At 45.5% G+C, this 17,679-nt stretch overlaps 1 protein-coding gene across 1 annotated transcript in view; it reads left to right on the forward strand.

The window, feature by feature from the left end:
* The window catches only part of TCF25 (transcription factor 25), a 31,626-nt gene extending 26,029 nt beyond the window's left edge, over window positions 1-5,597 (forward strand). The window contains exons 16-18 of the mRNA XM_040329649.1: window positions 1,570-1,649; window positions 2,715-2,787; window positions 5,103-5,597. Of these exons, the coding sequence (XP_040185583.1) occupies window positions 1,570-1,649; window positions 2,715-2,787; window positions 5,103-5,267 (318 nt within the window). The 3' untranslated portion in view covers window positions 5,268-5,597. The remainder of the gene's footprint in view (window positions 1-1,569; window positions 1,650-2,714; window positions 2,788-5,102) is intronic.
* Window positions 5,598-17,679: the final 12,082 nt, after the last annotated feature.

Consider the following 17,679-nt stretch of genomic DNA (forward strand, 5'->3'; position numbering starts at 1 on the left):
GAGGATGATACTGGTATGAGATTTTTTATTTAATCCCATACACGATAGCAGTCCATGTGTGACACATCAGGGTTCATCAAAGTGTTCCATTGACTAACGATCACCTGAGGGGTTAATTGGTGAAACACCCCATTCACCTTTTCTTCCCTCCTCTTTTTAAACACAGGCCCGGATTCAGGTAGAATTGCCCATAATTTACGGAGGCGCAGGGCAACGTTTTTGCCCTGCGCCCCCGCAAATTTGCTCTGCTGCCCTTGATTCATGGAGCAGAAGTGAATTGCGCGGGCGTGCCGGCAAAATGCCCGGCGCTAGAGCACGCAATTTAAATGATCCCGTAGGGGGTGGGAATCATTTAAATTAGGCGCGTTCCCGCGCCGATCGTAGCGCGCATGCTCCGTCGGGAAACTTTCCCGACGTGCATTGTGGCAAATGACGTCGCAAGGACGTCATTTGCTTCAAAGTGAACGTGAATGGCGTCCAGCGCCATTCACGATTCACTTACGCAAAGTACGTAAAATTCGAATTTCGCGACGCGGGAACGACGGGTATACGTAACATGGGCTGCCCCTGCTAATAGCAGGGGCAGCCTTGCGCGAAAACCGCCGTATATAAAAAACGTAAATTGCGTACGCAGGGCTCGCGCAGCGTTGTGAATCTGTGTTAGTATGCAATTTGCATACTATACGCTGAGCACAACGTGAACGCCACCTAGCGTCCACCGCAAGAATGCAGCCTAAGATATGACGGCATAAGAGCCTTATGCCGCGCAGATCTTAGGCTGCAGTCGGCGTAATGAGGTTCCTGAATCAGGAGCATTCGTTACGCCGGGGCAAGTAAGCAATTGCGCTGCGTAACTATGGTTACACAGGCGCAATTGCTTCTTGAATCCGGCCCACAGTTTTTGTCATTGGTCACTAGCTACGAGTAAGCATCACATGATGTGAAACTTTTCAGCCACCTTTTTCTTGCTGTTCACCACGTTTTGACTGTATTGCTTTGGATTTTATTTGTACAAATAAAGACATCGTTTTAAGGAGTGCGGCAGTCCAGGACCTTCTTCTATCCTATGAGGATGAAGGGGGGGGGGGGGATTATTCCAGGTGAAGATGCCTAAAAAATAATAAAAAGTAACCAGTGTAGGTGACAATGGAGACCCACATACAACATGTCGGGGAATCTGACCCATTCCTCGGGTGTGGCGCCCCTCGGAGGCCGTAGATTGTGTTGTGTGTCGGTGGGGATGGATCTATAGTAGAGGAGGGGTCTCTCCATATCGTGCGGTTCCTGTACCTTCCACCCAGAAGATTCCGGGAACTCTCCGTGATACAAGCCGCTCTTTCATTCATCACCAGTCATGTTATTTTATATTCACTGTTCATGAGATGAAGGATATGAATGAGCCCATAAAAACGAATGTTATAAATGAAATGAATGGTCGCCTGTACTGCGAACGTCCTGAACACTGACCTGCTTTGTACAACCTTCTCCTTCACCATGAAAATGGCTTCTGCATGCTCGTCAGATGCTCAGCGATTGTCAATGTAACTCTCTTCATTGTTGTACCCGCAGGAAGTGACATCACAGCCTGTGCTCAGCTTCGACCCGCTACCGCCGCTGGATTCTATCGTGTCCTATACAAGACCCGAGAGGTAACCGAGTTCATTGTCATTGATAAACGCAACAAATTAAAGCGGCGCGATTTATCGTCATTATTCCACGTTGCGATCTTGACAAAGTATTTCCCGATCTTTTGTATGCTGAGAATTCTCTCTGCTCTCAGCCAATCAAAAAGAAAGGAAGGAAGAAACGGGCAGTCTGCCAAGTTTTACAACATTCTTTATCAGAGGAATGTGAAGTCTAAACATTGTAACAATTTGTCTTTTACATCAAAGAAATGAACTTCTGTCTGTAAATTTGGAAAGTTTTACAACACTGTTGACATTTGTTATTTTCAAGTTAAAATTTATTTTTTGCTAGAAAATTACTTAGAACCCCCAAACACCACTCCCCCCCCCCCCCCAAAAAAAATGACATGCCAAATGTGGCATGTAAGGGGGCGAGGAGTGGGTTAAGCGGAAGTTCCATTTTTGGGCGGAACTCTGCTTTAATTGGCCCTTGCTCTTCAAAAGGTTGGGCACCCCTGCCCTAGAGAACAAATGGTGGCTGTTGCGATATTTTATGTCACGCGGTATTTGGGCAGTGGTCTTTTTTTTTTGGAAAAAATTACTTTAATAAATTAAAAATAATAATAATTGGGCAGTAAAGTTGGGCCAAATTATTTTTGTATAATGTGAAAGATTTTACGCCGCGAAAATCGTGATCTTTATTCTAAGCAAAAAAAATCGCCATTCTCATTTTGGCCGGAATCGTGCCGCTCTACAACAAATAAAAAAAGAAAAAGGAAATTATTTTTTTTAGGTGTCACATATAACTCCTGAATCCGTACTACACTTGTCACCGGTAAAAAACATAATATTCAAGTAGTGCGATGATATCGTAGCTTTATTTATAGTGCTCTATACAAACGAGGAACAATCCAGATCACCCCGGGGGGGAGAAGACACTGTGGGGGGGGGTCAATAAAATGCCATTTTGTAACATTTTCTTAAAGTTATTTCATTTAGTTACTTTCCTGGAGTTCATCTTTTTTTATTAGTATAATTATAGAACGTTTGTATCTGATTTTTATTTGTCTCTTTTCTGTTTCTTTTTAGAACAAATCGACCGACCAATGAAGGGACTCTCTCTCTCTTCTTCAGATCCTTATTGCCAAATTTTAACCTGCAGGTGAGTTTTATAGCGATTTTCATCATTTAGCAGCTTCCAGACCCCTTCACTGCCAGCGCAGCGCGATCCGCCACACACTATGGAGACCGCGCTGTCCGCTGTACATGTGGAGACCGCGCTGTACATGTGGAGACCGCGCTGTCCGTTGTACATGTGGAGACCGCGCTGTCCGTTGTACATGTGGAGACCGCGCTGTCCGTTGTACATGTGGAGACCGCGCTGTACATGTGGAGACCGCGCTGTCCGCTCTACATTGGTAGATTTCCAGTTATGAAAGGGCAGCAGTCAATCAATGGTTGATTTGAACAACTCTCAAAATACTTATTTGATGAGACCAATTCTGATATTCAAAGGCCCTTTCCACATGGAGAGAACTCCACCAGGAACCGTCCGCTGATCCCTGCTGAGCGGGTTGATGACGGGTCCATGTCCCCTCTGCTTATACAGACAAAACGCGGACACAGACCACTCTCCTCTATGGGCGGTCCGATGTAAACAGACTGCCTGTCCCTATCATTGGGAGGAATAGTGTCCCATCATTGGTGTCAGTGGGAGGAATAGTGTCCCGTCATTGGTGTCAGTGGGAGGAATAGTGTCCCATCATTGGTGTCAGTGGGAGGAATAGTGTCCCATCATTGGTGTCATTGGGAGGAATAGTGTCCCATCATTGGTGTCATTGGGAGGAATAGTGTCCCATCATTGGTGTCAGTGGGAGGAATAGTGTCCCATCATTGGTGTCAGTGGGAGGAATAGTGTCCCATCATTGGTGTCAGTGGGAAGAATAGTGTCCCATCATTGGTGTCAGTGGGAGAAATAGTGTCTCATCATTGGTGTCAGTGGGAAGAATAGTGTCCCATCATTGGTGTCAGTGGGAGGAATAGTGTCCCATCATTGGTGTCAGTGGGAGGAATAGTGTCCCATCATTGGTGTCAGTGGGAGGAATAGTGTCTCATCATTGGTGTCAGTGGGAAGAATAGTGTCCCATCATTGGTGTCAGTGGGAGGAATAGTGTCCCCTCATTGGTGTCAGTGGGAGGAATAGTGTCCCATCATTGGTGTCAGTGGGAGGAATAGTGTCCCATCATTGGTGTCAGTGGGAGGAATAGTGTCCCATCATTGGTGTCAGTGGGAGGAATAGTGTCCCATCATTGGTATCAGTGGGAGGAATAGTGTCCCATCATTGGTGTCAGTGGGAGGAATAGTGTCCCATCATTGGTGTCAGTGGGAGGAATAGTGTCCCATCATTGGTGTCAGCGGGAGGAATAGTGTCCCATCATTGGTGTCAGCGGGAGGAATAGTGTCCCATCATTGGTGTCAGTGGGAGGAATAGTGTCCCATCATTGGTGTCAGTGGGAGGAATAGTGTCCCATCACTGGTGTCAGTGGGAGGAATAGTGTCCCATCATTGGTATCAGTGGGAGGAATAGTGTCCCATCATTGGGAGGAATGGTGCCCCATCGTTGGTGTCAGTGGGAGGAATAGTGTCCCATCATTGGTGTCAGTGGGAGGAATAGTGTCCCATCATTGGTGTCAGTGGGAAGAATAGTGTCCCATCATTGGTGTCAGTGGGAGGAATAGTGTCCCATCATTGGTGTCAGTGGAAGGAATAGTGTCCCATCATTGGTGTCAGTGGGAGGAATAGTGTCCCATCATTGGTGTCAGTGGAAGGAATAGTGTCCCATCATTGGTGTCAGTGGGAGGAATAGTGTCCCATCATTGGTGTCAGTGGGAAGAATAGTGTCCCATCATTGGTGTCAGTGGGAGGAATAGTGTCCCATCATTGGTGTCAGTGGAAGGAATAGTGTCCCATCATTGGTGTCAGTGGGAGGAATAGTGTCCCATCATTGGTGTCAGTGGAAGGAATAGTGTCCCATCATTGGTGTCAGTGGGAGGAATAGTGTCCCATCATTGGTGTCAGTGGAAGGAATAGTGTCCCATCATTGGTGTCAGTGGGAGGAATAGTGTCCCATCATTGGTATCAGTGGGAGGAATAGTGTCCCATCAGTGGGAGGAATAGTGTCCCATCATTGGTGTCAGTGGGAGGAATAGTGTCCCATCATTGGTGTCAGTGGGAAGAATAGTGTCCCATCATTGGTGTCAGTGGGAGGAATGGTGCCCCATCGTTGGTGTCAGTGGGAGGAATGGTGCCCCATCGTTGGTGTCAGTAGGAGAAATGGTGCCCCATCGTTGGTGTCAGTAGGAGGAATGGTGCCCCTAGAGGCAGATAAAGGGAAGCACAGGGCCACAGTCTGGAGACCATTGGTATAGGAGACGGGGGAGAGGATGAGAAATAACGGTGATGTGGTTTTGTTTGCAGGGGGAAGCTCTGCCGGAGGGGGAGAACGCGGGGGCTGCTCAGGACTTGAATCGCGGGGTGAACCGGCTCATGGCGGCCATGCGGGACATGCTGGCGAATATCCAGTTCCAGGAACCCCCGAGAGAAGACAATCCGGATGAGGAAGTTGATGGGGAATGGGACTAAATTTTCCCCCTTTTTCTTGCACACTTGAACCTGTCATGACGGAAATATCGGTGCCATTCCCAATCCCTGATGGAAGATTCCCGTTCTCCGGGTTTTCTCGCTCCTCCTGTCGTTTTTGTCATTTTCCTGCAGCCAGTAAGTAGCCAGAAGAGTCCTAACCTTTGACCTCTGTTCTGTTTTGTCATGGACCCAAAACCACACCCAGCCAGAGGATGAGGATGACAGCCGGGCGTCCTTCGCCTCGATCAGAAGCTGACCATGGACACACCTTCTTCCTGTATGACAACGTTGTACAGTCCAACAAAAATAAACAATAAATAGAGAACACAATGCTGCTGGGGTGTGGTTATTTACAGGGGGTGTGGTTATTTACAGGGGGTGTGGTTATTTACAGGGGTGTGGTTATTTACGGGGGGTGTGGTTATTTACAGGGGGTGTGGTTATTTAAAGGGGGTGTGATTATTTAGGGGGAGTGTGATTATTACAGGGGGGTGTGATTATTACAGGGGAGTGATTGATTACAGGGGGGTGTGGTTATTTACAGGGGGTGATTATTTACAGGGGGTTCAGTTATTTACAGGGGGGTGATTATTTAGGGGGGTGTGATTATTTACAGGGGATGTGAGTATCACAGGAGGTGTAAGTATTACAGGGGGGCTGTGATTATTTACAGGGGGTGTCTTTATTTAGACTCCAGTGGGTGTAACAAGATGTCCGCTTGCCCCCTTCTCACTTTATCTTTACTGTGTGGGGTGTAGCAAGATGGTGGCGACGGAACGTCACTGCCGGAGCATTCTGCGATGGGGAGCCGAATGTGACAACGCACCGGTCCATCTAGTTCATCCAATTAATAGAGATAAAGGTTCTGTAACGACAGACATCAGACACGACCCGATCCATTCCATTCCCCAGAATAACGAGACCGACAAGCTCTGTTCTCTGGTTTCAAAATGTATGAATGAACTCTTTTAATGGTATCTTGGCTTTCTTATATACAGTACAGGCATGTTATAGTTAATCACAGGGACAAAGACACACTCCACCCACACATCACACAATGGGGGGGCTTCAGTACACCTTCTCTAAGGCCGCGTACACACGGTCGAACATGTCCGCTGAAACTGGTCCGCGGACATGTCCAACCGTGTGTACGGCCTAGCGGACAGGTTTTCAGCGGACAAAAGTTTCTTAGCAAGCGAAGAAACTTGTCCGCTGGAAACATGTCCGTCGGACATGTCCGATGGTTAGGACACCTAATCCACTGGTTATGACGTGTAACCAGCGTCCCGAAATCCCGCGAATGCGTCGAATTGATTCGACGCATGCGAGGAAGCATTGCACCTCCGTGTTTGAAAACGTTGGTGTCTTCTACTTCACAGCGATCTCTGTCCGCGGGGATTTTGGTCTGATGGTGTGTACACACATCGGACCAAAAGCTCCCAGGAGACATGTCCGATGAAAACGGTCTCCTCGTGTGTAGGGGGCCTTAGACAATGACATTCAGTTGAGTTAATTATTAGTCATTATCCAGACAGCCTGTCTCTGCACACAGCTTGACAAGTCACATTCCACATCGCCACAGTGTCATTAGCATACACAGTGAACAGGTCTTAGGAGCAGACCTAATTAGCACAATGGACACAAAACAGTATTCGCATCACACAATGGAATGTCTAGGAGCAGACGCAATTAACACCTCAAAAGCACGTGTCCCCCACATTGAATGAAAACACTCCATTTGGAGTCAGACTTTAACAAACTGTAATATTCCAAGATATCCTGCAATATGAATTATCAGTAATGTCCCATCTCATGAAATTTATAATTAATATTTCTCAGTCACCCTATGCCCAAAAGGGGCACAGGATGACCCTAGACCCACGAGTCATTAGCGACGCTGGCACAGGAGTACCCCCCATCCTTCAAAGGTCTCTGAGTGTCATGGGTCATTCCGTTACAGGTTCCTTTTTTTTTTTTTTTTAGATATATGGAAATAAAGAGGACAAAATAGTGGAGATTTTCCACTAATGATCGGGAATAGATGAGGCTTCACCCGGGTCCAATCTGATCAGAAGTGGAGCAGTCGTAGGGGTGTGCCGGGGGTGACTGGGCACACCCTGATCACTACATGTGGTGCAGATGCCCCCCACTACCTGGACTTCCCCCGGTGCCCCCCCCCCCCCCCCAGCATCAAAGTGCTGCCGTCTTCCCTCCTCTTCACAATGAAAGCCGGGATTCAGGATTCAGTAACAGGATTTCTCTCTTTCATTATCTAATGCGATTTTCCGGAGATTTCGCAATCAAGAAAAAAAAATGACAAAGTGAACTTTCATTTATATATAAATCCAGCATTAAAGCGGAACTCCGGGGGGAAGTCGGGACACAAATGAAAGCCGCTCTTTATTCATTATACATTTATTTTATTATAAATACAAAGAGAGCAAAGACACAACTTACAGAAAATCAGGAACGTTCCTCCGATCTGGGGGGGAGGGGGGAGGGGACTGAAAACACGGAACTAGAAATAGAGGCAAAACGTAATTCTCTTTTCGTCCATGGACGGACACAGCTCCTTAAATCTTGACATTTGGGTTATGTTCCTGTTCATAAGAACATAACCCAAATGTCAAGAGTTAAAGCGGATCTCCACCCTAAAGTGAAGTCGTGCTGATCGGCACCCCCCCCCCCCCCCCTCCGGTGTCACATTTGACACCTTTCAGGGGGGAGGGGGGTGCAGATACCTGTCTAAACAGGTATTTGCACCCACTTCCGGCCACATGTCTCGGGCAAAAGACTGGTTTTTCCTGACTTCCGGTCTGTCCCCCGTTGTGCTCTGGGAACACTCGGCTCCCAGTACACAGCGGGAGACAATCGGCGGGCGCAGCGCGACTCGCGCATGCGTCGTAGGGAACCGGGCAGTGAAGCCGGAGCGCTTCACTTCCTGGTTCCCTCAACGTGGATGGAGGGGGGAGCAGCAGAGAGACGAGCGATCGCTCGTGCTCTGCTGCGATCGGCGCTGGACTCCAGGACAGGTAAGTGTCCTAATATTAAAAGTCAGCAGCTGCAGTATTTGTATCTGCTGACTTTTAATATTTTTTTTTGAGCGCACATCCGCTTTAAGGAGCTGTGTCCGTCCATAAACGAAAAGAGAAAAGGATTTTACGGTGAGTACAAAAAATCCTATTTTTTTCATTTTGGATGGAGTAGGGGGGCGGGGGGGGGGGGTTATACCCCCTGTAAGATTTTTTTTTCCGCCATCTGTGTCCCAATGAAGAGATTTCACTTCACTTCCTGTCCCCTAGCTAAACAGGAAGTGAGAGGAAATCCCTGCAAATTACGGCTCGATTCACACCTATGCATGTTGCTTTTGAGCATTTTTGCGGTGCTTGCTGCATTTTTTGACACGCGATTTTACTGCGTTTTGCATTTTTTTTTGTATTTTTTATAATTTTTTTTTTTTTTAGCTGCCATTTTTTTTTTTTTTTTTTTTACAATCCCTTTAACGAGCAGCTATAAACAGGTTTAAAAACGCGGTACTTGCGTTTTGGATTTGGGTCCATTGAATTCTATTACATGCAAAACGCAGCTTTTTGTGGGGAAATAAAGTTCCCGCCCCTTTCCAAAAACGCAGAGGCACAACAAAAGCATTGATGTGAACGTCTTCCATAGGAAACCATGTTAAAAAAATGTCCCTGCATTCCTGCAAAATGCATCAAAAAGCGCATTGGTGTGAATGGCGCCTCCGGGAGAATTTTTCGTTTTTTTTTTTTTTTGGAGTTGGTGTTCTCGCTTTCACTTGTATGTTATAATTTGCACTTAAATACAGCTGAATAAAACAAAAACGGTGTCTGTCTTCATTTCAGGCTGCGAAGCAATAAAATTGTATTGTTTTAAAAGGCTGGGGGGGGAGGGGAGTGATTCTTTTTAATACCCGTCGCTTCAATGAGGCTTTGTGGGGCTTCAAGCGAGCTTTGCCATAGACTTCTATGGAGGCTTTAAAGATGCTTTGAAGCACCACTAAAGCTACATGGGGTATCATTTTTGAAGCAAAGTATAAACAGGACTGTAAGGTAACCAATGGCTCAGATTCTCGTAGATGGGCGTAAAACTGCGGCGGCGTAACGTATGTCATTTACGTTGCGCCGCCGCAAGTTTTACAGGCAAGTGCTTTATTCACGAAGAACTTGCCTGTAAAGTTGCGGCGGCGTAGCGTAAATCCCCCGGCGCAAGCCCGCCTAATTCAAATGATCCGGGTAGGGGGCGTGGAGCATTTAAATTAGGCGCGTTCCCGCGCCGAACGTACTGCGCATGCGCCGTCCGGAAAATATCCCAGGGTGCATTGCTCCAAATGACGTCGCAAGGACGTCATTGCTTTCGACGTGAATGTAAATAGTGTCCAGCCCCATTCACGGACGACTTTCGCAAACGACGTAAATTTTTTAATTTCGACGTGGGAACGACGGCCATACTTAACATTGGTTGCCCCTCATATAGCAGGGGCAATTTTACGCGTCGCAAATCTAATGTAAACGTCGTAACTTCACTGCGTCAACCGCGCGTGCGTTCGGGAATTTGCGTATTTTGCTAATTTGCATACTCGACGGGGAAAAAGACGGAGGCGACACCTAGCGGCGAAAAAAAAAATTGCGTTTAAGATCCAACAGTGTAAGAGCCTTACGCCTGTCGGATCTAATGGATATCTATGCGTAACTGATTCTAAGAATCAGTCGCATAGATACGACGGCCCAGATTAGGACTTACGACGGCGTACATTGCGTTGCGCCGTGGTAAGCCCTTTGAGAATCTGGGCCTATGTATTTAGTGACGGTGTTCAGAGAGCTTTACCAAAGCCTGTCCGAAGCCTTGTTTTGAAGCAAAGTGTAAACCAGCCCTCAATGTGTGTTGAAGCGAAGCGAGTGTAAATGAGCCCTAAATGTCCCAATACTTTTGATAATATAGTGTACATAGTAAATGTCTTTGCTATTTTTTGTATTTCTCAGGTGTAAAAATTGTGATTATTGAAGGAACTGCTGTTCTCACAAAATAAAAATCTCTCTGTAATAAGAACTCTTTATTGAATAAGACCCCCAATTGCCACAACCTTGTCATGTGATCACATGACGGTTTCCATGTTTACCATAACATTGCGTTAGGCGGTGACACAACACGGGATTGCACGCTATGTCAGATAATCGCCATGACATCGGGATTCCTTTCTTCCTCTGGTTTTATGTATTTTTCTTGGAATAAACTGTCTCCTTCATTTAAGGAAAAAAAAAGGGGGGGGTAAAAATCTGAGAAATACAGGACCCGCTATCCCGACGCAATTCCCGGAACACGGCACCGAGATGGACGGTGATTCCGAAGTCCCCTTTATCTCTTCTATTATTTCCTCTTTATGATGAGATACTCTAAGGCTCCATTCACACCTTGGTGACAAAATCGCCCGACGCCGGACGCTTGTGCCGCTGGAGGGGAGAATTCCCATTGCTGTCTATGGAGATGGTTCACATCTCATAGACGCCGAACGCCTGTCGCCTGAAAAAAAGTCCCGGACCCTTTTTTTCAGGCGACATTGGCGTTCAGCCATAGAAAGCAATGGTAAAGATTTGTTAAAAAAAAAAAAAGTTACAGGAATCGCGGCAAAATATGCCGCGTACGCGGCGTTACTTGTCGCGGAGGTGTGAATGCAGACTTAAGGCTGCATTCACACCTCGGCGTACAAAATCGCCGGCGTTTTGTCCCGCGAATTGCGGCGACAAATAGTGGCGTTTTGTACCGGGATTTGCGGCAACAAAACGCCGCGATTGTGAATGCAGCCTTCACCCCCTCTATGGAGATGGTTCACATCTCCTATGCCGAACGCCGAAAGCCGCCTGAAAAAAAGGTCCGGGACTTTTTTTCAGGCGGCAAGCGTTCGGCGTGGAGATGTGAACCATTTCCATAGAGGTGCATGTTAAATCATCCCTCTGGCGTCTCGGGGCTGCAGCGGTGTCGCACTACAGGCGTATATATATATTATACGCCTAGGTGTGAACGGGGGCTAAGACTTCACTGCTAAATGAATAGAGATGACGCTTCTTTTCTCATCACAACTCTGAGATTCCTCGAAATGTAATAACGAAGGAAGGAAAAAGGGTGAAGCTCTTCAAATAGACAATTACAGTAAAACCTTGGTTTGAGAGTAACTTGGTTTGAGAGCGTTTTGCAAGACAAGTTTTAATACATTTTGCCCTGACGAGGAGAGAGGTAATGGCTCTGCACACATCTATATAGCCACTCCCCCACCAGACCAGACCACGCCCTCTCTGGCACCCTCAGGGGTTTACAAGTTTAAATCTGTATTTTTTGCTACAAAATTACTTCGAACCCCCAAACATTATACAGTACATAATAAATATTAAAAGTCTAAAAGTGGAGTACACAGAAATGTCTCCAAAACACCTCATTAGTGCCCAGAAAATGGAATTTCTTTGGTCCAATAACGCTTAAAATAAATATCTTTCAGAGGCCCCTGACAACGTCAACGTATGATGAAACGCGTTGTGGGTCTTAAAATAAATATATTTCAGAGACTCGCGCATGCACCGTAGGGAACCGGGTAGTGAAGCCGGAGCTCTTCACTTCCTGGTTCCCTCACTGAGGATGGCGGGGGGAGCAGCAGAGAGACGAGCGATCGCTCGTCCTCTGCTGCGGACGGCGCTGGACTCCAGGACAGGTAAGTGTCCTAATATTAAAAGTCAGCAGCTGCAGTATTTGTATCTGCTGGCTTTTAATATTTTTTTTTAATGGCACATCCGCTTTAAGGACAGTAGATTGCACAAAGTACAGAATAGACAAATTCTAAGGAAAACACAAAAAATATATTACAAAATAAGTGAATCAGCTGGAGGGATCCAAGGCTCTGGTAACACAGGTAAACATCTAAAGGGATCCAAGGCCCTGGTAACACAGGTGAACAGCTGGAGGGATCCAAGGCCCTAGTAACACAGGTGAACAGCTGGAGGGATCCAATGCCCTGGTAACACAGGTGAACAGCTTAAGGGATCCAAGGCCCTGGCAACACAGGTGAACAGCTGGAGGGATCCAATACCCTGTTAACACATGTGAACAGCTAGAGGGATCCAAGACCCTAGTAACACCGGTGAACAGCTGGAGGGATCCAATGCCCTGGTAAGACAGGTGAACAGCTGGAGGGGTCCAAGGCCCTGGTAACACAGGTGAACAGCTAGAGGGATCCAAGGCCCTGGTAACACAGGTGAACAGCTAGAGGGATCCAATGCCCTGGTAACACAGGTGAACAGCTGGAGGGATCCAAGGCCCTGGTAACACAGGTGAACAGCTAGAGGGATCCAAGGCCCTGGTAACACAGGTGAACAGCTGGAGGGGTCCAAGGTCCTGGTAACACAGGTGAACAGCTAGAGGGATCCAAGGCCCTGGTAACACAGGTGAACAGCTGGAGGAGTTCTGGATATACTGTATTTAGAACCGTTTTAGAAACTCTTGAAAAAGAATCTGCTGGAAAGGTGGGGCCCTTCACTAAGATGATATAGAAATATAACCTGACATGTTTTCCAGGACCGTCCAGTCACAGGGAAGGGCGGCGATCCTACTGACATCTCTTATATAACAGTTTTCCTGACCCTGGGAATTGTCAGGTAGGTAGATCTCTGTTGGCCGCGACTAAATGGAAGAACCACCACTGCGTATTGCGTTTTGGAAAAGGCCCGGAGTCCCTTGCGTGGGAGGAGGGGGGAGGGGGGAGGTCAGTGACCGGCACTGAGATTGGCCTCCTTGTTGTGGAGATGAAGTTTTCATGTGGTTAAAATCTTCTCACCCATGTGAAACATCAGATGTGATATTTTTATTCTTTGCTACAAAAGCTTCATTTATTCCCGCGACAAATATAGAAAATCCACATCACTGGACGTCCCCCGAAGCAAAACATCGATCAACTTGTGAACAATCCCCCTCCCCCTCCTTGTTCCTTCTCATCAGAGTTCAATCACCCAGTCTTCTCTGCTGGTAAATGGACTGCGATCAGTATAGCACCAGTATCTGACCAGTATATGACCAGTATAGCACCAGTATAGCACCAGTATATGACCAGTATGTCACCAGTATAGCACCAGTATGTCACCAGTATATGACCAGTATGTCACCATATATCACCAGTATGTCACCAGTATATCACCATATATCACCAGTATATCACCAGTATATGACCAGTATATCACCAGTATGTCACCAGTATATCACCAGTATATCACCATAAATCACCAGTATATCACCATATATCCCCAGTATATCACCATATATCACCAGTATGTCACCATATATCACCAGTATATCCCCATATATCACCAGTATATGACCAGTATATCCCCAGTATATCCCCAGTATATCACCATAAATCACCAGTATAACCCCAGTATGTCACCATATATCACCAGTATATCACCATAAATCACCAGTATGTCACCAGTATATCACCATATATCACCAGTATATCCCCATATATCACCAGTATATGACCAGTATATCCCCAGTATATCCCCAGTATATCACCATAAATCACCAGTATAACCCCAGTATGTCACCATATATCACCAGTATATCACCATAAATCACCATATATCACCAGTATATCACCATAAATCACCATATATCACCAGTATATCACCATAAATCACCAGTATGTCACCAGTATATCACCAGCAAAAAATGTGCTTGTGTTGGTATAAATACTTACCAAATAACCAAAAATGTTATGTAAGTTACCAGGTTGGGTTTTTCATAACTGAAATTCTGGGTAATTCTGAATTCTCTTCAGTTCTTCTGTTAATTTAAAAAACAAGTCTGACCTTTTCTATATTTCAAATGAGATAATTTCTAATGGGAAATGTGTGACATCTCTCTGTATGTCTCTGTCTCTCTATGTGTCTCTCTATATCTCTGTATCTCTCTGTATCTCTCTGTATCTCTCTGTATATCTCTGTATCTCTCTGTGTCTCTCTATATCTCTGTATCTCTCTGTATCTCTCTATATCTCTCTGTCTCTCTCTGTGTCTCTCTATATCTCTGTATCTCTCTGTATATCTCTGTATCTCTCTGTATCTCTCTGTATCTCTGTATCTCTCTGTCTCTCTGTATTTATCTATAGCTCTCTGTATCTCTCTGTATCTCTCTATATCTCTCTGTATCGCTCTATATCTCTCTATATCTCTCTGTATCTCTCTATATCTCTCTGTATCTCTCTGTATCTCTCTATATCTCTCTGTATCGCTCTATATCTCTCTATATCTCTCTGTATCTCTCTGTATCTCTCTATATCTCTCTGTATCGCTCTATATCTCTCTATATCTCTCTGTATCTCTCTATATCTCTCTGTGTCTCTCTGTGTGTCTCTATATCTCTCCGTATCTCTCTGTATCTCTCTGTATCTCTCTATATCTCTCTGTATCTCTCTATATCTCTCTATATCTCTCTATATCTCTCTATATCTCTCCGTATCTCTCTATATCTCTCTGTATCTCTCTGTATCTCTCTGTGTCTCTATATATCTCTCTGTCTCTCTATATCTCTCTGTATCTCTCTGTGTCTCTATATATCTCTCTATCTCTATGTATCTCTCTGTCTCTCTATGTGTCTCTCTATATCTCTGTATCTCTCTGTATCTCTCTGTATCTCTCTGTATATCTCTGTATCTCTCTGTGTCTCTCTATATCTCTGTATCTCTCTGTATCTCTCTATATCTCTCTGTCTCTCTCTATCTCTGTATCTCTCTGTATATCGCTGTATCTCTCTGTATCTCTCTGTATCTCTGTATCTCTCTGTCTCTCTGTATTTATCTATAGCTCTCTGTATCTCTCTGTATCTCTCTATATCTCTCTGTATCGCTCTATATCTCTCTATATCTCTCTGTATCTCTCTGTATCTCTCTATATCTCTCTGTATCGCTCTATATCTCTCTATATCTCTCTGTATCTCTCTATATCTCTCTGTGTCTCTCTGTGTGTCTCTATATCTCTCCGTATCTCTCTATGTGTCTCTGTATCTCTCTATATCTCTCTGTATCTCTCTATATCTCTCTATATCTCTCTATATCTCTCTATATCTCTCCGTATCTCTCTATATCTCTCTGTATCTCTCTGTATCTCTCTGTGTCTCTATATATCTCTCTGTCTCTCTATATCTCTCTGTATCTCTCTGTATCTCTCTGTGTCTCTATATATCTCTCTATCTCTCTGTGTCTCTCTATATCTCTCTGTATCTCTCTGTGTCTCTCTGTATCTCTCTATATCTCTCTGTATCTCTCTATATCTCTCTGTATCTCTCTGTATCTATCTATATATTTCTGTATCTATCTATATCTCTCTGTATCTCTATGTGTGTCTCTGTATCTATCTATATCTCTCTATATCTCTGTATCTCTCTGTGTCTCTATCTCTCTCTATCTCTCTGTATCTCTCTGTGTCTCTCTATATCTCTCTGTGTCTTTCCATATCTCTCTATATCTCTCTGTATCTGTCTATATCTCTCTATGTCTCTCTATATCTCTCTGTATCTCTCTATATTTCTCTGTATCTATCTATATCTCTCTGTATCTATCTATATCTCTCTATATCTCTCTATGTCTCTCTATATCTCTCAGTATCTCTCTATATCTCTCTTTATCTCTCTGTATCTATCTATATCTCTCTGTATCTTTCTGTATCTCACTGTATCTCTCTATATTTCTCTATATCTCTGTATCTCTCGGTGTCTCACTATATCTCTCTGTCCCTCTCTATATCTCTCTGTGTCTCTCTGTCCCTCTCTGTGTCTCTCTGTATCTCTCTGTGTCTCTCTATATCTCTCTGTTCCTCTCTGTGTCTCTCTATATCTCTCTGTATCTCTCTATATCTCTCTGTGTCTCTCTGTATCTCTCTGTAATTCAGATGGTGCTCAACAGGGGGCCGGACACCTGAATAGTGGGCGGCAGCGGCGACAATGGACGCACCGCCACTGGCAGCAACGCTGGTACACAGAGACTTTATTTCAGAAGCTCCACTGCAGCACAGATCCATATTATTGTTGGCTTGGAAGCCATTGTGTAATGATCGACTGACTGGGGGCTGAATGGTAATGATCGGAGGGGATCTGTTGGCCAGGATGAAGGCCAATTTACCGGAAACACTACAATGGCTTTTCTCAGTCCAGGTTCCTCCAGGGGGAGCTAGAGGTTCCTTGAGCTGTAGCTGATTGACTTTCCATTTCATGGATCCGGTGACTTGTCCTCTATGTTCCCCTAACAGGGAAGTTCCTTGGAAGTCTGCGCAGGCGCAAACTTTCCCGACGGCATCCAGGCTCATTCTTTAACATCCCCGTGGATTGGAGGATGTTAAAAAAAGAGCCAGGAGGCCGTCCGAGCGCAGCGAGGACGTGAGGCCGACTGGCCACTTTCCTCGAAATCCACGTCGCCCTGGATGCCGGCCACCGTTCGGAGATTTCCGTCAGCAAGTTTGCGCCTGCGCAGTCCTTGAAGGAACTTTCCCGATAGCTGGAACCATCTCAGCACATCAGCTTGCGCATGCGCTGGAACTTCCACGATAGCTGGAACCAGCACGGCAGATCACCGGCCGAGTCAACTGCATGATGATCTTCTCAGATGTCTGTAATGGTGACATTCTGACCACCACTCCAAGGGGGGCATTCTATCTACCAACCATTAAATGAAGGGGCACTTCTCCACTGACCACCAATCAATTGTTTTTTTGCAGGAGATCCCCGAGACCTGAAAATCAATGGAAGATTTCATCTGTAGTCCAGAGATTGGGAAAGGCTGTGTTAGAAGCTCTGGAGTAAAAGGAGACGTCCTTCCTGTGCAGGAGGTTCTCTATACTTTACACACTGCTGTGCTTCATGAATGGAGACTTTGGCGCGGCGGCCCGCCTGTCTCCGGCTCCAAAAGAGCTTCTTGTTGTTGCGTTTCATTGGTTAGATTTGCCTGATCCCGGAACATTGGCCGCGTCCTCGCCGCTTATTATATGCACTTTATTAGAAGCCTTGAACACATTTCTCTTCATTACATTTTCCTATAGATTTTTTTAATCTCTTTAAGTGTAACTAAACTTGCTTTATGATGGATTTCCGCGGAGTGTCACGTAAAACATTTATATAATCTACTGAACTACACAAATGTGCTCTGTGTGTGTTTTATAACATCCTAGAGCAGGAAAATGTGACAGACGAGGACCTAGAGAATCGATCGCGCAGGACCAGTGGGGGCAATTTCACCGGGCCTTAAGGTCTGGCCCATGTACTAGCACGGGCACTTATTAAATCATTTTTGTTTCTCTCCAACTAAATTTGTCACCTTTTCACTTTAGTGTGTGTGTTTTTTTTACTGGATGAAGGGTGTGGGTCCCAG

The sequence above is a fragment of the Rana temporaria genome, chromosome 11 (assembly GCF_905171775.1).
Source record: "Rana temporaria chromosome 11, aRanTem1.1, whole genome shotgun sequence".
NCBI lineage: Eukaryota > Metazoa > Chordata > Amphibia > Anura > Ranidae > Rana > Rana temporaria.